The sequence below is a fragment of the Delphinapterus leucas genome, chromosome 9, assembly GCF_059928025.1.
Source record: "Delphinapterus leucas isolate spDelLeu-1000000601 "Yukka" chromosome 9, BTC_Dleu_Yukka2, whole genome shotgun sequence".
Lineage (NCBI taxonomy): Eukaryota > Metazoa > Chordata > Mammalia > Artiodactyla > Monodontidae > Delphinapterus > Delphinapterus leucas.
The window spans coordinates 32491563-32515010 of record NC_143137.1 but is presented as its reverse complement, the minus strand read 5'-3'; the positions used below and the strand labels follow the sequence as shown (position 1 = coordinate 32515010).

General features: G+C 40.2%; 1 protein-coding gene and 1 non-coding gene across 8 annotated transcripts in view; both read left to right on the top strand.

The window, feature by feature from the left end:
* The window catches only part of ST7 (suppression of tumorigenicity 7), a 281307-nt gene that overhangs the window by 219146 nt on the left and 38713 nt on the right, over positions 1 to 23448 (top strand). For all 7 annotated transcript variants that reach the window (XM_089917481.1, XM_089917482.1, XM_089917479.1 and 4 more), the window contains 2 exons: positions 6762 to 6834; positions 8299 to 8401. In XM_089917481.1, coding sequence (XP_089773607.1) covers positions 6762 to 6834; positions 8299 to 8401 — 176 coding nt within the window. The remainder of the gene's footprint in view (positions 1 to 6761; positions 6835 to 8298; positions 8402 to 23448) is intronic.
* On the top strand, positions 21310 to 21416 carry LOC115801753 (U6 spliceosomal RNA). Its single transcript, XR_004022092.2, has one exon. It is a non-coding gene; the product is annotated as a U6 spliceosomal RNA (small nuclear RNA).

The following is a 23448-nucleotide window of genomic DNA, read 5'->3' as shown; positions in this document are numbered from 1 at the left end:
AATATACAACTATTCACTCCTATTTTCTATTTCCCCTCAATACTTTTGATTCTTTTTTTTTTAAAGAATTTCAACAAATAAATCAATCCCAGCAAAATTCTAGAGGAGAGAAATATGTGGTTTATGAACACTTAGGAAAGAGGTGATTGAAGATCCAGCATGGATTTACTGAGGAAGTTGTGTGACATAAAAACAGATGAGATAGTACATGTGAAAATATTTGTAGTCTATACAGTAATATTTAAATGTTTCTTATTAAGGCCATTTTTCTTTATATTTCTGAATTAGAGAAATGCCATGGAAGTATTTGTATCTTTATTTAAATAAAACATTTGATAATGTTTTTTTAACATCTTTATTGGAGTATAATTGCTTTACAATGGTGTGTGAGTTTCTGCCTTGTAACAAAGTGAATTTTGATAATGTTTTTAATGCTGTCTTTTTAGGTAACGTGGAGCAATGTGGTCATGATGCCTATTACACCATTAATAAATGGTATAATTTAATGGTATAATACCCATCATAACTGTTAATAAATGGTTGCACAGAGATCATTGCAGACCGTTGCAAATTTAGGGTGATCTCTAGCATACCACTTTTGGATTCTCTCCTTGGCATTGCTATGGTCAGTATGTTTCTAAATCAGACCTTGTCAGCAGCACAGCGCAGTTAAAAAGCGTGTGTTCTGGGGGAAGCTCATTATTTGTTCTAAGTGTGTGATGTCGGCATATTTCTTAACTCTTCTATGCCTCACCTTCCCCGTCTATAAAACAGGACTAGCAGTAGGTCCTATCTCACAGGGTTGCTCTGAGGACTAATGCGTGTAAGTGATTAACAACAGTGCCTGGCACTTAATAAGCCCTTGATAAATGTCAGCAGTAATTTTGATGATGATAATAATCATATGGGGAGGAAGGTGTACTTACGAGGTATATGGAGCAAAGCTGTGAGTGGTAGGCTGAGTTACAACAATGACTAATAGCCTGGACTAATATGCTGAAACCATTAATAGTTAGTGGTTTAGATTTTATTTTTTTATAAATTTATTTATTTTATTTTTGGCTGCATTGGGTCTTTGTGGCTGCACGTGGTGCGGGCTTTCTGTAGTTGCAGCATGCGGTGGCTTCTCTTGTTGCGGAGCACGGGCTCTAGGTGCACGGGCTTCAGTAGTTGTGGCACGTGGGCTCAGTAGTTGTGGCTTGCAGGCTCTAGAGCGCAGGCTCAGTAGCTGTGGCTTGCAGGCTCTAGAGCGCAGGCTCAGTAGTTGTGGCTTGCAGGCTCTAGAGCGCAGGCTCAGTAGTTGTGGTGCACAGGCTTAGTTGCTCCGCGGCATGTGGGATCTTCCCGGACCAGGGGTCGTGTCCTCTGCATTGGCAGGTGGATTCTTAACCACTGTGCCATCAGAGAAGTCCTAGATTTTATTTTAAGATTTAAAATTTAATGGAGTCAAATGTGAAATCCTGCTCTTAGGTTCAAAAATTCTCATGGCTGAAGTAAAAGAGAAAAGACCTGGCTTTGGCTGAAATTGGTTTGAATAGAATCAGAGGGGTTTGTTGACCACACGACCGTAGGAACAAACCGCTCCAGGTGCTCAGCTTCAGGGCCAGCCCAGCTAGTACTCAGAGAATGCTCGTGGCCAGGGCTGCTCAGACTGCACGTTTCCCCTGAGCTCTGTACTGTCGGGTTTCAGGGATTCAGATGATTATTTCCACTTCTAATTCTCATATTTTGAAATCACCCATGGCTCCGTAACAAAAATAAGTGAGAAGCTCTGAAGACTGTGTCAGTTGAGGGGCTAGAAGTATTTATTCTGGAAAAGATTAGGTTTAGAGGAGATAATTTAACCATCTTAGTATTTGAAAGGCCAACCTGAAACATAATCGGATTCTGTTTATTAAACTAGGAAGTAATTTTTAGATAAGGATGCATAGAGAGAATGGAGGGGCCAGAATGATGAAAGGCAAGTAAGAGAAGGCAGCTTCAGGTGACACAGGATTGTAGGTTTGGCGCTTTTTTTTTTCATCTTTTTTATTGTGGTATAAATTACATATTGTAACATGCACAAATCTTCAATGTAGACTGGGATGACTTTTCACCTATGTATATACCTCTGTGATCACCGCCCAGAATCATAGAACTTTCCATCATCTCAGAAAATTGCCCCTCTAACCCAGAAGTCATCCTTTTTCTGACCTCTCTCGCCATATATTAGCTTTGCAAACTTCATACAACCACTATGGAGCACTGTCTACCAGTTTAAACATTCATCTACCTTCTGACTCAATTCCATTTCCAGTTACATATCCAAGAAAAAATGAGGGTTTTTTTTAAACCAAACAGTACACAAGAATAGTCACAACAGCTTTCTTCATAGTAGTCCAAAACTGGAGAACAATCCAAATAGCCCTTAGCAAGAGAATAAACATATTGTATATCCACACAATGAAATACGACTCGGCAATAAAAAGGAACGAAGTACTGATACATGCTACAACATGGATGAACCTCAGAAACATCATTTGGAGAGAGAGAACCCAGACACAAAAGTACACACGCTATGATTCCAGTTGTATGAAATTCAAGATTGTAGATTTTAAGGAAAGACTTTCACAACAATTTGATTTTGTACACCTAAGATGCTTGGAGAAAGTTCTTCTTTCATAAAAGGATCTGTATGAAACACAAGATGGAAAGAAATGGAAGGAAAATTAAACTAACGCCAACAGTTCAGCTTTGCCGAAGTGAGAAACATTTATTCAGCATTCCTTGTTTCTACAATGAGTGTGTGATGTCTCATTTACTTTGATTTCCTCCTTGGATTCTAATTCTTAAGGGGACTTTCTGGCAATAACGGTAGCTACACACCACTTTCAAAAGACAGAAAAGCACTGCACAGTTAGAGTCTGCTCATACAAAATTGGTCTTAGAACGATTTTGAGTTTCTTCCTCAAAATAAAATTTCTGAATAAATTACAAGCAATATTGGAAAGCAGCTTATTTGTTGTTATTTCCTGCTTAAAACTTCTGATACTACCATTTTCATCAGTACGGTTAGTCACCCTGTTCCCCTTACCATTTTATCCATTTCCCTGGTGGCAAAAGCATAAAATCATAGTAGGCAAACAAGTCTATGGAGATAGAGAACAGATTAGTGGTCACTGGGAACAGGTATGGGTGGGGAGGGTACAACTAAAGGGGTAGCGTGAGAAAGTTCCTTTGGAAAAGTTGTGTATTTTGATGGTAGTGGTGGTTACATGAATCTAGCCTTGGGATAAAATTGCACAGAACCACACACACAGGAATGCATGTAAAAACTGGTGAAAACTGAATAAGGTCTGTAATTGACTTAATAGTACTGTACCAACGTCAATTTCTTGGTTTTTTTAATGTTATAATGCAGTTATGTGAGTTGTCACCATTTGAGGGACGCTAAAGGAAGCTTCACAGAACTCCGTGTACTATATTCACAACTTCCTATGACCCCATAATTATTTCAAAATAATAAGTTTCATAATTATAATAGGCAACAACAACCAAGTCTCAGCCTTTTTTTTTTTTCCCTAAAGAAATGAAAAAGGCTCATGGGGCAAGCAGCCCATAATAATTAGCTTTCTCCTAGAGGTAATGTATATGGTTTTTTCTTAAAAGTGAGCCAAAACATGCAGGTCCTGCCTCTGATTTAGATATTAGGCATTTGTTAGATTAAAATACGGTTAACAACTGCACACCACAAAAGGAATACACTAACTTTCATGAAGGTATATAAATAATTTTCTACATCTGCGGGCTAACAGCACTTCGTGTAAGTTCTGCCTTTGTCTGTTTATGCTGTCTGTGTCTCGCTCCACCAGTGTATCATATTTGCCCATGAACTTGCTGCAGACAATTTGTAGAAAGAATTCTTCCACTTAGCATCGTTATCTTTTAAAAATTCACTTATTACGTGTACGTCGCAGGAAGCTTTGGAAATGAAGGTAAACATAGAAAAAAATTGTCTATAATCCCAGCACCCAGAAATAAAAACTGTTGATATTTGGTATATATAGTTCCAGCCTTTTTATCTCTGTGCATAAAAATGCTTTTTTAAAAATATGTGAAATCATAATTTTTGTAAACTTGTTTTACTTATTGATGTGTACACAACAATGCAACATTTCCCCAGGTCATAAAATACTTTCCACCACATGATTTAACGACTGCATCGAATTGCACCCTGTGGATGTGCAGCACCTTAGCCATTCTCCTGTGATTGACATTTGGGCTGTTTCCAGTTTTCTACCGTTAGAAACAATGTCGTGATCAACATCCTTAAAGCTAAATCTTCATGCACAGTTGTGATGACTTCCCTTAGGATAAAGTCTCAGAAGTAGAATTGCTGGGTAGGCAAAATGTTAAAGCATTTGATTTATATTGCCACATTAAAAAAAAAAAGTGTTGTACACAAAAAACATTATTTGAACAAGATGCTTTACCTGAAGGGTAATTTAGGATCAGTTTCTTTATAATGATTCATCCCTCCTTAGAGACAAATTACCATTACCAAATAGATGTATTGCTTTGAAAGAATTAAAAGAAAACTATTGAAAATATATAAGTAAGTTATGCAAGAATTGTTTGCTGTTTTTAATTTTTGTTTAATAGTGAGAGCAAAATAATATACTAAAGAGATAACAAATGGATGAACTTGCCACTGGTGGGGAATGGGGTATTTATATTTCTTCCTTTTCCCATTTGATATTGATTAAAGTATTTTTTTCTTTATTTTTTTAAGCATTATGACTGTGCACATATACCAGTATCTTTACATACAATGAGGGAGTAAGGGTAAAACTTTTTTAAATGGGGAAAGTGTACCATAGTAGTTGTAACGTTGCAGAGTTGTGAATGTCCTGTCTATGGGTGTGAGGGGATTAAAGATCACCTTTGATTAGGCATCTCTAATATTCTGCTGGAACACATCAATCGTATCTCTTTCTGCATTTCCAACTGGGTGAATGTGTTCATTTGCTTGCTTAGGTAACCTTCAAAACAACATGATCGTTCTCATTGAGAAGCTAAATCCTTCACAACAGGCTTTCTTTAGTTTATCATGTGAGGTTCCATCTGTGCTGCCACCTTCGAATAATTTTGACCATTATGTTCAGTTTCAACTCCTTTCTAGGACTAATCCTTTGTTCCCACTTCATAGAAAGGTGCTACATTGTCGCAGAAGGAACACAGATCACACCAGGAAGGGTGGAAGCAGGGTTTGGATAATTTTTAAATGAAAGGTCTGAAGTTAAAAAAAAAAAAAAAAGGTCTGAACTTTTAAGTAGAATGTGTATTATCTGCAATTTTTTAAATTATCTTCCAGTAATGGAAGTAATGGACCCTAGCAAACAAGATAATTGATTCCTGAATTGATTTCACATACTGGGAAGTGGTTAAATGTTTAGATGTTGGAGAAGCAACAAGACAAATCCATGAGTGTCTGACATTTTTTTTTCCTTCTTAGTCATAAGCACACCATTTTACAGTATGCATATGGTGCTGAAATTTTGTTTGAATATAATTTATGAGATCAGGGTTACAAAGACCTCTCTCCCTTTCAATTCTATGTTGGTATTTTCTCTGATTATTTGTGTTTTATCAATGTCATTGAAATTTCCCTCAAAGAGAAATTCCTCATGCTGGAATTGGTGGTAAATACTCATTATTGAATGAAAGATTGTTTTTCTTTTATGAAATTATTTTCTTCTGCTGTTGACTTTTGTCTAGTTATGGACTTTCCTTTTCATCCCTACCGTAATGTAATTCTTCTAAAGTTGAAAACAGCCCGAAAGAAACTTGGAGGGCGTTCCAGGTGTTAAGAGTTCTTCTAACCTCGGGTGAATTTTGTAGCACCTGGGAATGGCATATTTTTACCTAGTCTGAGTGTTAAAGAAAGACAGCTCTGGTGCGAAATAGGATCATAATTTAAAAACAAGTCCTACCCCCTGCCCCCAGAGGGGCTACCCTCTTTGCACTTATCTCCTCTTAGTTGTACTCTGTGCTTTTATTTGCCTGTAAACTCTATCTGAATCTGGTACCCGTTCCCACCCCTCCATCTGAAATTTTCTATACAAACTGAAAGGAACTGTTTTTCTGGGCAACAAATTAGGCTTCATATGAAAGGGGCTTTATCATGGGTTTGAATGAACAAAAATTGTATAGTTTTATAAAGATTTCATAATATATCCTCATAAAGATTTCTCTTTCCAATTTTAACAAAAAAACTGAATATAAATTTCATGAAATCTGGTTTAAATCTGACCACTAAAGAATAATTTTTAAATACATTTATTTATCACTAAAAAACCTTATATTTTAAAAAAGAATCCAGATAATATTTTTTTCACTTTAATATTTCATATGCCTCTTGAGAAATTTTATAAGTTAACAAAGAAGTCCTATTTGCCTTTCTTGATATCAAGACTATTCATGTAATATTTAAATTTATGTATTTATAGCTATTCTCTGCTTAAATAAACTCAACATATGAAAAATCCATATTTTAAATAAAAGATGATTGCTGAACAGTGGTGGATTTGAAATTTGAATTATTCACAAAAGTATGAATTACCCTCAGTTTCACCTACCACTTGGATACATAAGGAACAGTTAAAATATTCTTAATTTATGCTCTTTAGGCTTACATGATTAAAATGCTAGTGTATTAAAAAATTATTGCTCTTTGCTTGTACAGACTTATAACAGTTCCTATTTTTTTTTCTCTCTAACAGATATAAGCTTACCAAAGTCGGCAACAATATGCTACACAGCGGCCTTGCTCAAAGCAAGAGCTGTCTCTGACAAGTAAGTGGATAGTAGCCTGTGCAGTACAGATGCTGGTCTGGACGGAAGGAGATGTGTTGTCTCTGAGGGCTTTCTCTGCAAGTTTTTCTTAGTCTATGAGATCCCTGCTTATGAGCATGCATTTTCCAAAACCTGCATTTTCTTTTCTTTCACTACTAGAAGGAGGGAATGTATATGGCCAGGTATTGTAATGATGTGTGGGTTCCTAAAGAGGGATTTATATGAAACTCCATGCCTCTGAGGTGACTTTTATTTTTATTTTTTGCCAGACAGTAGATACCAAAAGGCCTGCTTGGGACTTACACAAAATGCCTTCTTTGATTCATTTTTTTTGCATATTCCTCTTCCTCCAGCAGTCCAGGATGGGGTAGTAGTCATAACAAACATATTAATATGGCAAAAGGGGATGGTCATCTCCCTTTCCTTACCTCATCAATTCCAAACTAACTCCCCACCCAGGATCCGTTTACCTTGAGTCACCATCACAGTGGGACATTTGCCCGTTTTGTTCAGGCAGGTGACTATGGTATAGAGAATTTCCATAAACCCCCAAGATGACTGGCAGGTGAAAGAAAATAGATGGCTTAACTGGTTTTGAGTTCATAAACGCTTACACTCCCCGATACACTCCCTCGGTAGCACTGAAAAGCAGATAACAGGAAAAGAAAACAGCCTCTGCTGTGTCAGACAGGTTTGCTGTTAAGTGTGTGTGCACTTCAAGACCGAAGTAATTTTCTTTCATTCTTTTTTATCCTGTAGATCGCCAGTACCTACTGCAACATCTTTTCTCCCTACACAGCGACTCCAGCTTGGGAGGGCAGGGCCAGGGTTGTCACAGCTTCCCCTGTGGTGTCTGCCTGCCAAGCACAGCTCTGGAGTTAGCCCTGGGTGTGAGGTGAGAAAGAGATTGCATGGTCTGGTTTTTTTCATTCACTTGGGCAGGTGTCTCGCCCGCAGTTTGGGCATGCACACTCCCCCTGCCGGAACAGCCCCAAGCAGGCTCGCCTGCTGCTGAAGCTGCAAGACTTAACCCTCCATCGCAGCACTGACATTGGGTTGGGAGCCTCCTTTAAAATTCTCCCCAGTTCTGTTTTTAACCAAGTGCGCTCTTCTGTAACCTAGTTTTCTCTTTTTCTTACACTGTCTGCCCTTGTCAGTCCTACCCGCTCCCCTGACCTAAGCAGGTACCTCCTAGAAAACTTAGATTAGCTATTTAGACAGAGAGACTTCACAGCTGAATTTAATTCCTGCCGCGATTAGATGCAAGCACGCTTTCTGCTTCTGCTGGGGTTTTTGTTGGCCTCTGTCTGAGGGGTCACTCAGAGGTTCTGTGTAGTGGAGGTTTGGAGAGCTCATGCCTTTGGCTCGCTGTGGTTTTCTGGGCCCTTGATGTGTAGACGCCTTTCCAGGTTAATGCCCAAGCAGTGGTCCCAACTGGATGGTGTTTGTCTTTCTGCTTTTCAGATTCTCTCCCGAGGCTGCATCTCGGCGGGGGCTGAGCACAGCAGAGATGAATGCAGTAGAGGCCATTCATAGAGCTGTGGAATTCAATCCTCATGTGCCAAAAGTGAGTCTGTGGAATCCCCATAGGAACTCGTTACGATAGCAGAGAGCGTTCAGTGACCACAATGTCATGTCTCGAATGCACCAGTTATAAAAAAATGAATTGCAACCAATGAATGTTGAGGCCCTGTAGAGCCTATGCTTATTAGCCTTGTTTTTAAGTAAAAAAACAAGAGGCTTTGGGGCCCATTTTCGGGCTTCATACAGTAAGGGTAAATTGATAGACCTAGCTTAGGCAGGCCAGGTCAGGAAGCCTGAAAGTGGCAAAATATGGAGATCCCAAGGGTGTTGATGCATTTGATAGGAATTGCACGCCAGTTATAGTCTTACTTAGAACCAACTCGAGAAATGCACCTTGTTGTGAATAAAAGTAAAAAATACTAATATGACATTCTGTATCTCCATAAGTAAATGATAGTTAATCAGTATTGGCCAGCAAATAATGAGGAAAACCTCAAAGTATGAAGAAGTAGTTTTCTCTTGACTTGTGAGTGCCATTTTAATAGGTATATATATAGTAGGAAATATTTGTCTTGCAGAGGATATTTCTGTAATCTTTTATTCAGAAGAGGAGTGTGTGTTCATGACTTACCTGTGTTTGAGTACCTACTACGTGATAGGCACGTTGCTGAGGGCCATTTTCAGTTTCTTGATATTATAAAACACATTTTGACCTCTAGGAAACCTCCTGCAGTTCACATCAGGTACTACAAGACAGTTTTCTTGGCAAAATGTCTGATGAAGACTTTCACTGGTGAAAAATGACAAAGGAAGGCTGTCTTCTTGTTTTGTTGCAGTACTGTAGCAAAAGGGTGGGGTTGGGTGCGTGTATGTGTGCCTGTGTGATGATTTATGGGGTTGCCTAGTTTAATTTGTTGATATCCAGAGTGACAAAGATAAGTGATCTAATATCATTCCTGAGGTTTTACTCAGGTCACGGTCATCTTTTCACAAAACAGGAAATTGAAGAGTGGTGCACAGTGCCATATTTGCAGAAGGATGTATTTAGCCACTCTAGTTTTGGTGGATAATGACCAACATAGTATTTGTAGACTTAGGTACTATATATAGGGTGGTATAAAATATATCTATTTAATATTTTTTCAACTAAGTTAAAAACGTTTATTCAAATTTGATTAAAATGTAAAACTAATCATGAAAATATTGTCCTGAATTACAGTAAACTTAGGTCATCAATTAATATTTATTGAATACCATTCTCTAACTACAGAGCTATTTTATGAGCTCTGTAGCTCATAAAATAGCCTTAAAATAAATAAGCCTCTTTTAAAAGTAGTATTGGGCAATAGAGTCCTAGATTCTGAGACAAAAACTTGGGTTCCAAATCTGGCTCTGTCATTTATTACCCATGGGATCTTGGGTTTAGCATCTCTGAACTCAAAGTTTTCCCTCATCTTCCAAATGAAGATAAAAATATAAGACTCACCTATCTTCTGTGATAAAGATCAAGCGAGATAATATGTTCGAAGTTCTTTGAAAATACTTGAGTACTGTATGTTTGTAAATTATTAATATTTGGCTTGTTGGCAGCTCCTCAGGTATGGGACCTGAATCTTAATTTTTCCAGTTATACCAACCTGAGCCTTGTAATCCTGGGACACAAGATAGAAAACTGGAACAATACTTGTTGGTTAGATATTTTAATTGAAGCTGTCGTTTAATTCTAGATAATGGTCTTAAATGGTTGAGCCTCCAGAAGAGTAGTAAAAGCCCTAAGAAATAGCTTAAAGCTGCCATGGAAGAATTTAACCTCAGTCAACTGCATTCTACTTGCAAAATAGAAGTGTTTTAAAAGTGGAAATAATTTGAAAAAGTTGAAATAATTTGATTTCACTTTACCTTCTAATCATTAAACTGAGAGAAGATAGGGCATGTAAGTAAACTGATTCTCCATCACTTTGCTTTGTTGGTGATTGTGCTGAGGGGGAAACTTGTTTCCAGATCGTCCTCATTATTGACATTTCTGTGGGGAAAAAGCCCTGTGAGCCACTGACCTCATATGTTCAGAATTAATCACAAACCTCTGGTACTCCTGTACCACATGCAGGCTGCTATAAACATCTTTTATGTGTGTTCTGTTTGTTGGACTGCTTGCTAATACTTTAGCAGACATGCACATACACGTGCATACGTGCACACATCTGCATGACCACGAATGCACATACACGTGCACGCGCATGTATGTGTGTGTGTGTGTGTATATATGTATATGACTTTTCAGGCAAAGAATAGCCTTAATTCTAATGAAACATCAGTGGAGGATATAAACACGTAGATTCTTGTTGTAAGAAGAGATCTTAAATGTCATGTAGGACACCTTCCCATTTTAAGCTTAAATCTCTCCTCATAATGAGACTATGATAATTATGTTTATTTTTGGTTTCTATTAATGTTTACTATGTGGCAAGCACAGTGCTAACTGAACTACGTATGCCATCTCATTTATTTTTCATAACAACATTGTGAAGTGTGTCATATTATTATCCCTGCTACATAGATGAGGGCACTGCAGGTTTGGAGAGGTCAAGTAATCTGCTCTTGGTCACACAGTAAGTAAATGACAGAGCCTGAACTGATTCTGGGTTATCCAGCTCTTAAACATCTCCCTCCACTGACCCCCAGATCCCACCAGGTGGCAGACCAGCCTAGGCTTGAACCTTCAAATGATGGCGGCCACATCCCTTCCCAAGGCACTCAATTCCCTGTAGACAATTCAGATTTCTTCAGGATATTATCATGTCTTAAACACTGCCATAGCCTTCTTTTTCTCTTTCACAGGAAGTTGTCAGTGGCCCACCACAGGAATTTTCAGTATATACACGCTGTTTTACCCAATTATAGTCTGCTTGGAAGGAGAAAAAAATACCAAATATGATAACTGTGAACTGCCTTCCATAAATTTCCATCTTAGTTCCAACTGGTATCCCAGTAAGCATAGTTAATATTTCAACATCCAATGATAAATATTAGTTATTTACCCCAGGAGGGTTATTCTTAGGAACTCTCTTTACCTGCAAACATGAGGAGTAGGGAGTATAGCTCCTAACCACATCACAGGACTGGGAAATAAATAACAACAGTAGGGCTTCCCTGGTGGCGCAGTGGTTGAGAGTCCACCTGCCGATGCAGAGGACACGGGTTCGTGCCCCGGTCTGGGAGGATCCCACATGCCGCGGAGTGGCTGGGCCCGTGAGCCATGGCCACTGAGCCTGCGCGTCCGGAGCCTGTGCTCAGCGACAGGAGAGGCCACAACAGTGAGAGGCCCATGTACTGAAAAATAAATAAATAAATAAATAACAATAGTAAAAAGCCATGGATTTCTGTTCTGAAGAAGAGCCTCTGAAGCCGTTAGATTCTAAGCATGAGGATTTCTGAAGCTTTAGAGTGCAGCAGATTATAAGGAGGAAGCAGCCCATAGGCTCATACTACAAATCGAATTGTGTTACTCCCCTCCCAAGGAAGTGCAGCAGTGTCTCCAACCCTATGGAAGGTACCAACTCCTTGGATAGTTCTTCAGGACCCCTCATGATCTAACCCAACTTGTTTTTCATTTTTTTCTAGATCCTTCCAACAGTCCACTTACTGTTCCAGAAACATTCTTCTCCTCTTCCCTCTTTGCTTCTTCTGAGGCAGTCCTCCTCATCCTTCACCCCCACCATTACAAGTCACCACCAGGAAGCCTGTGCTCTCCTTGTCCCAGAATCAGTCTTCCCCCTCTGGTCTCTCACTACAGTGCATTGATTATGTGCTTACTGTTCACCTCTTTTTGAGAATGACTAGGGGTATTAGGATCTTAATCATGCTGGTGATTTTCAAGAACTGGGTACACAGTTGAAGAAGACAAATCTTTAAACCATTAGAGGACTTTCCCATTTAATGTGATTAAAATAGGAGTTTTGAGTTTAAAGAGAGTTCCTCCATTTTTTTCAAGAAAATTTCACTCATGTAATGCTGGACAAATGAAGGGTAAGTTCAGCTCTGTTCTGTATCTTTATCTATGTATTGTTATGTTGTATTGCTATATACTGTTTAATGGATTTTTAGCTTGAGTATTTTTCTTCCACTTTCCTGGAAAATGTGTTTCCTCACCTGCCCTGCTCTTGCCCAGCTGGACAAGGTTGATGTGGGAGGGACGCGTTTCTATCAGTGATCCGTTACTTTACACAGACCTAAGTTAATTAGTGCTATGTGCTCTTAGTATGCTACACCTCCATCGCAAGGCTCTCCCTGTGAAGAGACACATTTTTGGTTTGCAGGATGTTACATTCACTCCTTCAGGGTGCTAAAGATAAATTTCATTTTGACAAATTTCCAAAAAAAAACTAAATTATTAGTTTGTTACAAGCAGTATTAGATATGGTTTTTCCCTCTGTAGTGGTATTATAATAATAATTTTTATATTTGAGAAAAGAATAAAGTCATTCATAATCGCATTGTATCTAGTCATATTTAAGACCTTTCTAGCCTTTTTTCTATGCATTTTTCATACTTAGGAATCATAATCACATAGCATATTCATATTTTTAAAAATTAACATGGGACGCTTCAGCTGGACTTTATGGTTGGGAATTGGGGGTAAATTTATTCCTCCTGGGGGAAGATCATCAGATTTTCAGAGTTCTCTGACCTTAAAATGGTTATCCTCTAACTTAACAGTAAAGTGCACATCTTTTAGCCATCTGCCTTCAAACATTTAAAAATATTCTCTGGATGATTTACTTCCTTTTTTTGTTATAAAAAGCACATAACATAAAATCTACCCTCTTAACAAATTTTTAAGTATACAGCACGGCGTTGTTAACTGTAAGCCCGTCGTTGTACAGCAGATCTCTAGAACCTTTTCATCTTCGTGACGGACACTTTATACCAGTCGAACAGCAACTCTGCATTTCTCCCTCCTCCCAGGCCCTGGTAGCCACCATTCTACTTTCTGCTTCTGTGCATTTTACTCCTTTCGCTACCTCATATAGGTGGAATCATGCAGTATTTGTCCTTCTGTTACTTATTTCACTTAGCATGATGTCCTCCAAGTTCATCCATATTGTAGCATAAGGCAGGATTTCTTTCCTTTTTAAGACTAAATAATATTCCATTGTGTGTGTGTGTGTGTGTGTGTGTATATATATATCACATTTTCTTTATTCGTGCTTTCGTTGATGGAAATTTAGGTTGTTTTCACTTCTCAGCTATTGTGAATAATGCTGCAGTGAACGTGGGAGTGTAAATATCTCTTCAGGATTCTGTTTTCAGTTCTTTTAGATGAATCCCCAGAAGTGTGATTGCTGGATCATGTTTTTAATTTTTTGAGGGGTCTTCATGTCAGCTGCACTGTTTTACATTCCACCAACAGTGCACAGGAGTTCTAGTTTCTCCACTTCCTTGCTAACACTTGTCATATTCTATTTTTTTGATAGTGGCCATCCTAACATGTGTGAGGTGATATCTTATTGTGGTTTTGATTTACATTTCCCTGATGATCTGTGATGTTACCTTTTCATGTACCTGTTGATCATTGTATGTCTTCTTTGGAAAAATGGCATTTCAAGTCCTTTGCTCACTCTTAAATCAGGTTATTTTTAAACATTGAGTTGGAAGAGTTCCTTATTTATTTGGATATTAACTCCTTTTCAGCTACGGTTTACAGATATTTTCTCCCATTTCATAGGTTGCCTTTTCACTCTGTTGATTGTTTCCTTCACTGTGCAGAAGCTTTTTATTTCGATATAGTCCCACTTGTCTACTTTTGCTTTTGTTGCCAGTGCTTTTGGTATCATATCCAAGCAATCATTGCCAAGACCAGTGTTAGGAATTTTTTTCCCCTATGTTTAACTCTTAATGCATTTTGAGTTGATTTTTGCCTGTGGGGTAAGATATGGGTCCAGTTTGATTCTTTTGCATGTGGATACCCAGTTTTTCCAGCAACGTTTGTTGAAGAGAATGATTTGCTTCTTGCATCCTCTAATTGTAGACATCAGGTTGTGGTCAACTCCAATAGTGAACCTCTTTGGGCATAAAGATTTTTTGGTCTTTAAGATTATTTTCTTAGGATAAATTTACAGAATGAGAATGACTGAGTAGCATGTAGAAGCACTTCAGCGTTCTTGATATTTACTGCCAAGTTGCTTACCAAAAAAACTGTAGCAGTTTACACTCCCATCAGCTGGTGACTCCTACTTTTCCATTTCCTCACACCTTCGCCAGCATTCAGCAGTTTGTCTAAAAACAAAAACGAAACAGAGAGAGTGAGAGAAGGAGAAAAAAATTATGATTTTATTAAGTACAGCTGGAATTCTGTTCTTTTAGTTTGCATTCCTTTGCCACTACTAGTAACGTGGAACATTTTCAGCCATGTGCGTGTCTGAATTGTCAGGCCAAGTATGTAGAGTTCCTATTATTACTGAGAAAGCATTAATTACAATGATAGTGCAAAGGGTACCAACATAAAGGTAGGCAGACCTATCAAGTATTACTGAAAGAGTTCAAGTGCTCAAAACAAGGACACCCACTTCCTGTCCATGGGACCAGAGGGAAGTATGGGAAGGAGGAGTTAATTAGCTCCCTGCCTGTTTCTATTTTGATAAAATGGGGATAAAAGTTAAGTCTTCATAAGGTTTTTGAAAAGTAAGTGGAATTACACTGTGTAACTCGTTCAGTGCGTAGTAGGTGCGCGATACGTGCTGGCCCTTTCATCGCCGCTTTGCTTGTACCTTCAGCTCTATTTCTGCACTTGCATGCTGGGTGGAAGTAGGGGCTGCCTAGAAACATGCATTAATGGTACTTCTTGGACCACTCTAGTCTGAAGAAGGATAACCAGAGTGTGTAACAGTGGCGCTACAGTGCCCCGACCTGGAGTACCCACAGGTTCTCCTCAGGCCTCCAGAGTTGAGAGGAGGCTGTAGCACGTTCTGGCTGCAGCTGTTGTCTTCAGGGATTTCTAGTTTGTAACTGCTGGCTGAGTCCTTTGCTGATTAAGAGGTGCCCATTTCTGACCTCTGCCTTGTATTCTTGTTCTAGCATAGCCATTCCTGCTTCTGCCACCAAAAAAAAAAAAAAAACCCAAACAAAACAGGAACGACAAACTAATTAATAACGATTTATTATTTTTAAAGCAATAAACAGTTTTCCCCTCCTAACGCAATCTTATGTGAAACCCCAATGAACAAAGTAATTAAAAGTAGAACCACTGTGATGAAACTGGAATGAGAAGGCTGGTAGCCCTGCAACCCCAACGCACCTCTGCATACAGAGAGAAGCCTGTGAGCCCTGACCATCACCACAGGAAAACCCCCAGCTTGCGAGGTCCCACGCATAGAACAGGAGGCCCTACACCCATGCTGAGCCCCAGCTACTTGGGATGCTTGGGTGTTGTGGGTGGAGCTATCGAGGGAGAAAAATCAAGAAAAATCACCAGCACCGATGGGGAAAAGCTTTCTTCTTCATCTTGCCTAAAATCCCGGCACTATTAAACCTTGCGCTCATCTTACTGGGCCCACCCAGGGACCTGCAGGGGGTGCAGTTGGCACCCTGAGGGTGCTGGCGGAAGGGGGCTCACCATGCTCCTAAAGCTTATTTACCAACAGAGCAGCCTGAGCTTGACAGAATATTGGGGTGAAAATCTAGTTTTTAAATTATATCAGAGTATGGAAAGAAAGTCGTGAGAAAAATGGAGAGCAAAGAATGAAGAATGTTATGACAGAAATGCATTCCCATTAAAAATTTGCATTTTTTTTAAAAAGCTCATATCATGTTAATCTAAAATTTCACGGGGATTTTGAAAGGCTCGTGGGGGAAAACATCCTGGTAAATGTATCTGCCAGTGGAGTGTCCACAGGACCTTGTTATAATGATGGAAATTCTATTTCTTGCAAACACTAATGCAGGCCTCCCTTTATATCTTGGTAAAGCTGATTGACAGAGTATAAAATTGCTTTTTAATCCAATTTAGGAAACAAAATGTGTAGTGGGTTTTAACATTTAAAAATGCTTGAAGCGTGGAAGCAGAAACTCAGAATACCCTGGCAGATTGTCTGTGATATTGTATATCAATGGTATATTTCAGAAATATTATTTCAATATAAGTTGTTTTTGAATTGAGTCATGTTTTGTTCCAAAGCTTTTTTGCATTAGAGTAAGGAGAATGTATTGTGGAAATATGACCCGGAGAAAAATGAGCAGAAACCAGTTTTTAGCAATGTATCTCAGGAATAGAAAGTTTCTAAGAGGTCTCTTTCTTTAACAAAAACCACTGTAGCTGCTCCCACCAAGGTCACTCCCGCCAGGGCCTCCCCAGCTCATCCTATCTCATGTCTCCTGGGCATTTGGTCCCACTGACCACTTTTTCTATCTGAGGTCATCTTGGCTCCTTGCCACCTTCTCCTGGGCCACTCCTGCCTCTCTGAGCACTCGTTGCCTGCAGCGCTTCCTCCCTGCTCACCCTCAGGTTAGTTCTCCTTTCCTGCTTGCAGCCCTCCCAGGAGACCTCATGCGCTGCCACTGCCTCAGCCTCTCCCCGCACACCCAGACCCCTGTCTCCAGCTGCTCTCCCAGGCTCCAGACCTGCACACCTTCACTCCTCACTGCAGGCAGAGAAGTTTGGCAGGCACGACAGCTGCTAAGACTTTTCCTCCTCTGGTGTCTTCATCTTAGCTAATGATCTCACATTATTCTAGTTTCCTAAACTAGAAATGTCACAGTGACCTTTGATTCCTTCTCTTGCCCTCAGATTCAGCCAGGCACCACGTCCAGGGGAAGTCCCCATCCTCGGTTTCATCACCCCTCACTCGGACCATGACAGGAACTTTCTGACTTTGCTAACTTGAATCTCTTCCCTGTCGGGTGCTCCTACACGTGACTTGCCCATTTCTTTCAAAACCACAAGCTGTACCAACTCACTTCCCAATTGCCTACTGCAGAGGTTTTCAAACTGTCTCCCTAGGAGCCATAAGGGTCTTCAGTCTTCTTGTGGGTCCCTCCCCCAAGATCCCCAGAGTTTGGTTTTACGTCACTTGCACGTTCTGTTTGATATTTCCTTTTTTTCCTTTGAACAAATTTGTTGGTGCCTCAAAGTTTGAAAACCACGGAATAACTCCGGGTGAAGGTCACACTCTGGAGCATAGCATGCAAGGCCTTCTACAACCACTTTTCCTGCTTCACTCCCTCGGAGAGTAGCATAACACCTGAGTTCCGGCGCAGGTTCCATCACATACAACTTGTGCAACCCAGGATGAGCTATTTAACTTCCCAAAGCGTCCATTTTTCCATCTGTAAACTAGGGATAATACTATCAGCTCCCTCACAGAGCTGTAAGGGGTTCCTGAGATAAGAAACTTGACGCACGTTAGTGCTTCATCAGTGTTGGCAATTCCTGTCATGTTAGTACTCAAGCACCTCAAGATTGCAAGCCCAGTGTGTCCTCTGATGCTTTGGTGCCCAGCCTTGCAGTGGCTTCTGCCTCCCCTCATCTTTACAGGTAAACCTTTGTTTATTTAGTGAGACTGACTCATTTTTTCTGTGAAGCTGTCCCAGAGATAATGTTCCCCGTTTGCTTCCTGAGTACTAAGTATAGACCTCTTACTAAGGCAGTCACCATGTTGAATTTTATCGTTTCTTTGTACACGTATGCGTGCGCACACACACACACTCCTACAAAGATTAGGGATTAGCAAGGTAGTTACCTGACCTGATCATGTCCGTGCCCTTCAGGTGAATTGTGGATGCGCCATATCTCTGCCCTTGGGGTTGGCCACTGCTGTATCTGTGCCCTTGGGCTACACTACGGCACTCCCATATCTTTCTTTGGGATATACTGTGAACACACCCATATGTTTTGAATGAAGCAAAGTAACTGATGAATAGGTAAGTGAACCAGCGAGAAACAGTTACCTTGAGAAGAGGACCCCTGAGTGGTACTACAGATCACCAGGCTGAATTTGGCATTTCAGCTTTGCTTTGTGTTTGTCTCCATATTGGTCAGCTGGTGACTCTGCTGGCAGCCAGTTCTCTTCAGCTGAACTGCTACTACTATAAAATTGCTGAAGTATTTTACCTAGAAACAGACTCAATCATCTGTGGGACACACATACACAAGAAATATAACTTACCTCCACAGTAATTTAAATACTTCATTTTTTTGTTTGTTAACAAAAATAGCTACTATTTAGTGAATACTTATGTGCCAGGAACCGTGTGAATGCTTTACAAATATTATCCTATGTAATATTCAAAAGTTAAAACAGCAAGATGGGTACTTTTATTATTCTGTTTTAACAGATGAGCAACCTGAGGTTGACAGAAATTAAATAACTTGTCCAAGGTCTCTTAGCGGAATAGTAGAGACAGGATTCAAACAGTGATGCAAAGGGGCAGAGGGCAGATGAGGGGAGGGGGCCAGGGCCGGGGGACTGTGCATCTCAGGCTTCATCGCAGCGTGGCCTGAGCGAGCCGAGGTTCCTGCGTCATTTTTGTCCTATTCCAGCATGCGTCTTACTGAGTCCAGGGTGTGGACAGCATTGAAACTCAGAATATGTAGCATGTCTTCCAAGTAGCACTAGCTGTATTCTCTGAACCCTTTACTGATGTTTTAAAAACATTTTTTCTGGGCTCACAGCCTCTTTCAGAGCCAGTTGCACCAAAGCACTGTACACATATGAAAAATTGCTCTCTCTGGTTATCTTGTTTGCGTGGTTTGCTGTTTATGTTCTTGATGCAAGTCTAGAAAATAGTTTTGTATTATATATACACACACACACACACACACACACGCACATATACATATAGACACAAAAAATATTAAAATGCTTATTATAGAAAACTTGGAAAGCATAGAAAAAGCACAAAAGAAATTAATCTTCCATAAAATTAAATATTTTGCCACCATTCACATTCAATCTGTGACCTTCCAATGCTTTTAATGCCTACATGTACATTTGTATTACCCAAATCATAATCTGTAGGATACACTTGGTCTTTTCCTTCATGATATGTCAGGAACATTTCCTCATGCTAGTAAATATTCTTCTACTACCTGATTTTGGGGAGCAATTTGATAGCTATCATCTAAATGTACTGTTGTTTAATTAATCTGTTCTTTCTCGTTTTGTTTGTTCCTGTATTTTTGCCAGTGATTTTCATATGACATCTGCTGTTGTCGGTATTGAAATCCTAAAAGGGGGTATGGATTTTTTTGGCATTAATGTCTGTGTGAAGGATAACTTTGGGATCATGTTCACTCTAATTATTATAGAATTTTAAGATCTTAACAGAAGAGACTTGAGCAGTCACGTGTGGTAGCCTGTGACAGGGCACATCTCTCCTGACAGGTGAGCTGGCCTCTGCTCGCAGACCTCCATAAGTAGGCACTACTCAGCTCTTCTTTGCCTGTTCTAACGTTATATGTTCCCATCTTGGGCATAGGAACTAGATTCTGACACAAATAGATTTTGAAAAGTTCCTTCCGAAACCTTTAGAAGCCTCGCTTCAAGATCAATGTGATTTGAGAATCTGGGAAGGAAGTTAGAGGCAGGATGGCAAGCAAGATAGCGCGGGATGCTGGCTTAGCGAATAGAAGCCAAGTAACTATTGCAGACAGGCAGGGAGTGTTCTCTGATTTGCAAGCTGCAGTTATTCTAATTGATTTCTGCATACTTGTGGATAGGGATCTGCCCTCTTCCATTTATTTTTCTCTCAACAAGTAAGATGTGAAATGTTGCTCCATGCCTTTCTAATTTAAATGTTGCACATGTTGAGAACCGATCTTGCCAGCCATTTTAAGCCTGGCCAGAAACCTAACACATTGTTGTTATTAGCCTTCATTATTTGGTTAGAGCCAACATTTTGTTTGGAACTATGCTGCAGTATAAATCTCCTTTATAGACATAACCTATTTCTGCCATAAAGTAGATGCGATGAGAAGGCAGCTGAGTTTCCTTGGTGAGTTGCTCTAGTTAGTCTCACGAGGCTGCTGAGGCCAGGGGATGCTCATTTTGAGAGAGTTCTTGGGAAATGAGATTCATGTTCTTGAGGGCTTATAATTGAGCTGAGGAGAAGGACACATGGATAGCTAATCTAAGGTGGTTTGTGAAAAGTACACATGTACAAAGATCAGAGGGAGCTTAGGGGAGAAACAGAGCATTACCTCACGGCTCACACTGGGTGGCTGTGGACGACGTCCTTGAAGCCATATGCACCACGTTCGGTCTGCAGGCTGAGTAAAGCATCTGTCTCACACACGTGCACTATTGCTTTCCAAATATTATGTAGATGCCCTGGTGGCCTACAATACTTTTGAACGAATTCTTGTATCATTACTATTTATTGTATAACTATTTGCCATACTGTGTATTTTTGATCAGTAGAGTCTACACTTACAGTTTCTATCATGGGCATCTGTGAAATTTTTTCATGTTAAAAATTGTTTCCGCTACTTCAGGGTTAGAAACTTCCATTGTCTGAAGCAGTGCTGTCCACTAGGACCTTCTGTGATCATAGAAATGTCTCTGCATTGTCCAGTAGGGTAGTCATTAACTCCATATAGCACTCGAGGACTTGAAATACGACTAGTGGGACTGAGGAACTGAATTTTTAATTTTATTTGATTTTAATTGATTTAAATTTAAATAGACACACATTAAATAGAGGCTACCATATTGGACAACACAGATCTAACATATCCCTTTGTAGATAATTTTCTAAAAATCCTCCCTCTTTCCCCAAGTTTCCTCTGCCACGCCCCTTCCTAGTTTGTTTAGACTTTTACCCACATGTGGGTGGCTGCCAGGCCCACGTCTTCTCAGGTGCTCCGATTCCTGAACGTTCCTTAGCCCAAGAGAAGAGTTCTCTCACAGATGTGACTTTGAAAGCCTTTCCTAAATCATAAGAATGAAAAGGAATGGTGTGCTCGCTTTGGCAGCACATATACTAAAACTGGAATGATACAGAGAAGATTAGCATGGCCCCTGCACAAGGATGAAATGCAAATTCGTGGACCATTCCATATTTTTGAGGGTGTGAAGAAAAGGGAACCCTCTTGCACTGTTGGTGGGAATGTAAATTGATACAGCCACTATGGAGAACAGTATGGAGGTTCCCTAAAAAACTAAAAATAGAACTACCATATGACCCAGCAATCCCACTACTGGACATATACCCTGAGAAAACCATAATTCAAGAAGAGTCATGTACCACAATGTTCATTGCAGCTCTATTTACAATAGCCAGGACATGGAAGCAACCTAAATGTCCATTGACAGATGACATGGAAGCAACCTAAGTGTCCATGAACAGATGAATGGATAAAAGATGTGGCACATATATACAATGGAATATTACTCAGCCATAAAAGGAAACGAAACTGACTTATTTCTGGTGAGGTGGATGGACATAGAGTCTGTCATACAGAGTGAAGTAAGTCAGAAAGAGAAAAACAAATACTGTATCCTAATGTACATATATGGAATCTAAGAAATACGGTACTGATGAACCTAGTGGCAGGGCAGGAATAAAGACACAGGTGAAGAGAATGGGCTTGAGGACACAGCGGGGGAAGGGGAAGCTAGGACAAAGTGAGAGAGTGGCATTGAAATATATACACTACCAAACATAAAATAGATAGCTAGGGGGAAGCAGCCGCATAGCATAGGGAGATCTGCTCGGTGCATTGTGACCACCTAGAGGGGTGGGATAGGGAGGGTGGGAGGGAGACGCAAGAGGGAGGGCATATGGGGATACATGTATACATATAGCTGATTCACTTTGTTGTATAGCAGAAACTAATACAACATTGTAAAGCAATTATACTCCAATAAAGATATATATAAAAAAAGTTGACTATTTGGTAGGCTATAAATAATTATTAGAAACTCAGAAGCCAAAATCTTATTCTAGGGCACTCATTAAGCAAGAAATTTTCCCTTTCCTTTGTTCTCCTGATGATTATTTTAAAAAATTAATAGATTTCACAGTATTTTACAAGTTATGACTCTTGGGGCCATCTAAAATCATCATGGGCAGTAGCAGAAGCCATGACATAATGGCTTCTATTAAGGTAAAATCACGAGACGATGTATCTCTGAACATAAAATTCTCCTTTATATTTATATATTTATTATATCAATAGATACAGTGCTAGTTGGATTACTACGTAATTCAAAATCGTTATTTTTCCCAAAAGATTTTTGTCATTCACTGTTTTAAAACAAGATGAAAGAAGGCAGTAACATGTAGAATTCAAAAAAGCACGTGAACTCATGCTTGAGGACCTCCCATCAAAATAATGAACACCAGGGCTTCCCTGGTGGCGCAGTGGTTGAGAGTCCACCTGCCAATGCAGGGGACATGGGTTCGTGCCTCGGTCCGGGGGGATCCCACATGCCACCGAGCGGCTGGGCCCGTGAGCCGTGGCCGCTGAGCCTGCGCGTCCGGAGCCTGTGCTCCGCAACGGGAGAGGCCACGGCAGTGAGAGGCCCATGTACTGCAAAAAAATAATAATAATGATGAACACCTTTCATGGACCAGCCTGGGAAGAGGTCTTACTATCGAGGAGGGCCTTCAAGCCCACCGGCTCCGCAGGTGTGAGGGCTGCACGGGGTGGGCTCTCATTTCCTGCTCTTCCTGCTTTGAGGCCTAAGGCTTGGAGCTTTCTTCAGATAATCAGACCCAGAGCAAGGAAAGTTTCATTTGCTGAACCAAGAGGCCAGAATGTGTCCACCCGGCTCTTGCTGGGCGGTGCGCCCCGATGCCAAGCGTGCCAACAGGAGAGGAAGCTTAAAGGCCACTGCACCCCACGTGCCCAGTGTATGAACCCACAGCAAGATGAGAGTGAAACATTGATGGGTGTCTTGTGACCTCCGTTCTGTGGATCCGGATTCTTCCACTCTTCCCCCTCTTTCATAAATTTAAAATTGTTGGACATCTCTTCTCATAGCACCTCCTTTCGCTGTATTTGTGCTGTTTTCATGAAACACGTACCTCTGTGGTCTGCTAATCTCCATTTTACAGGAGATGACTGGGTTGTTGTGACAGTGGTTGGTGGTG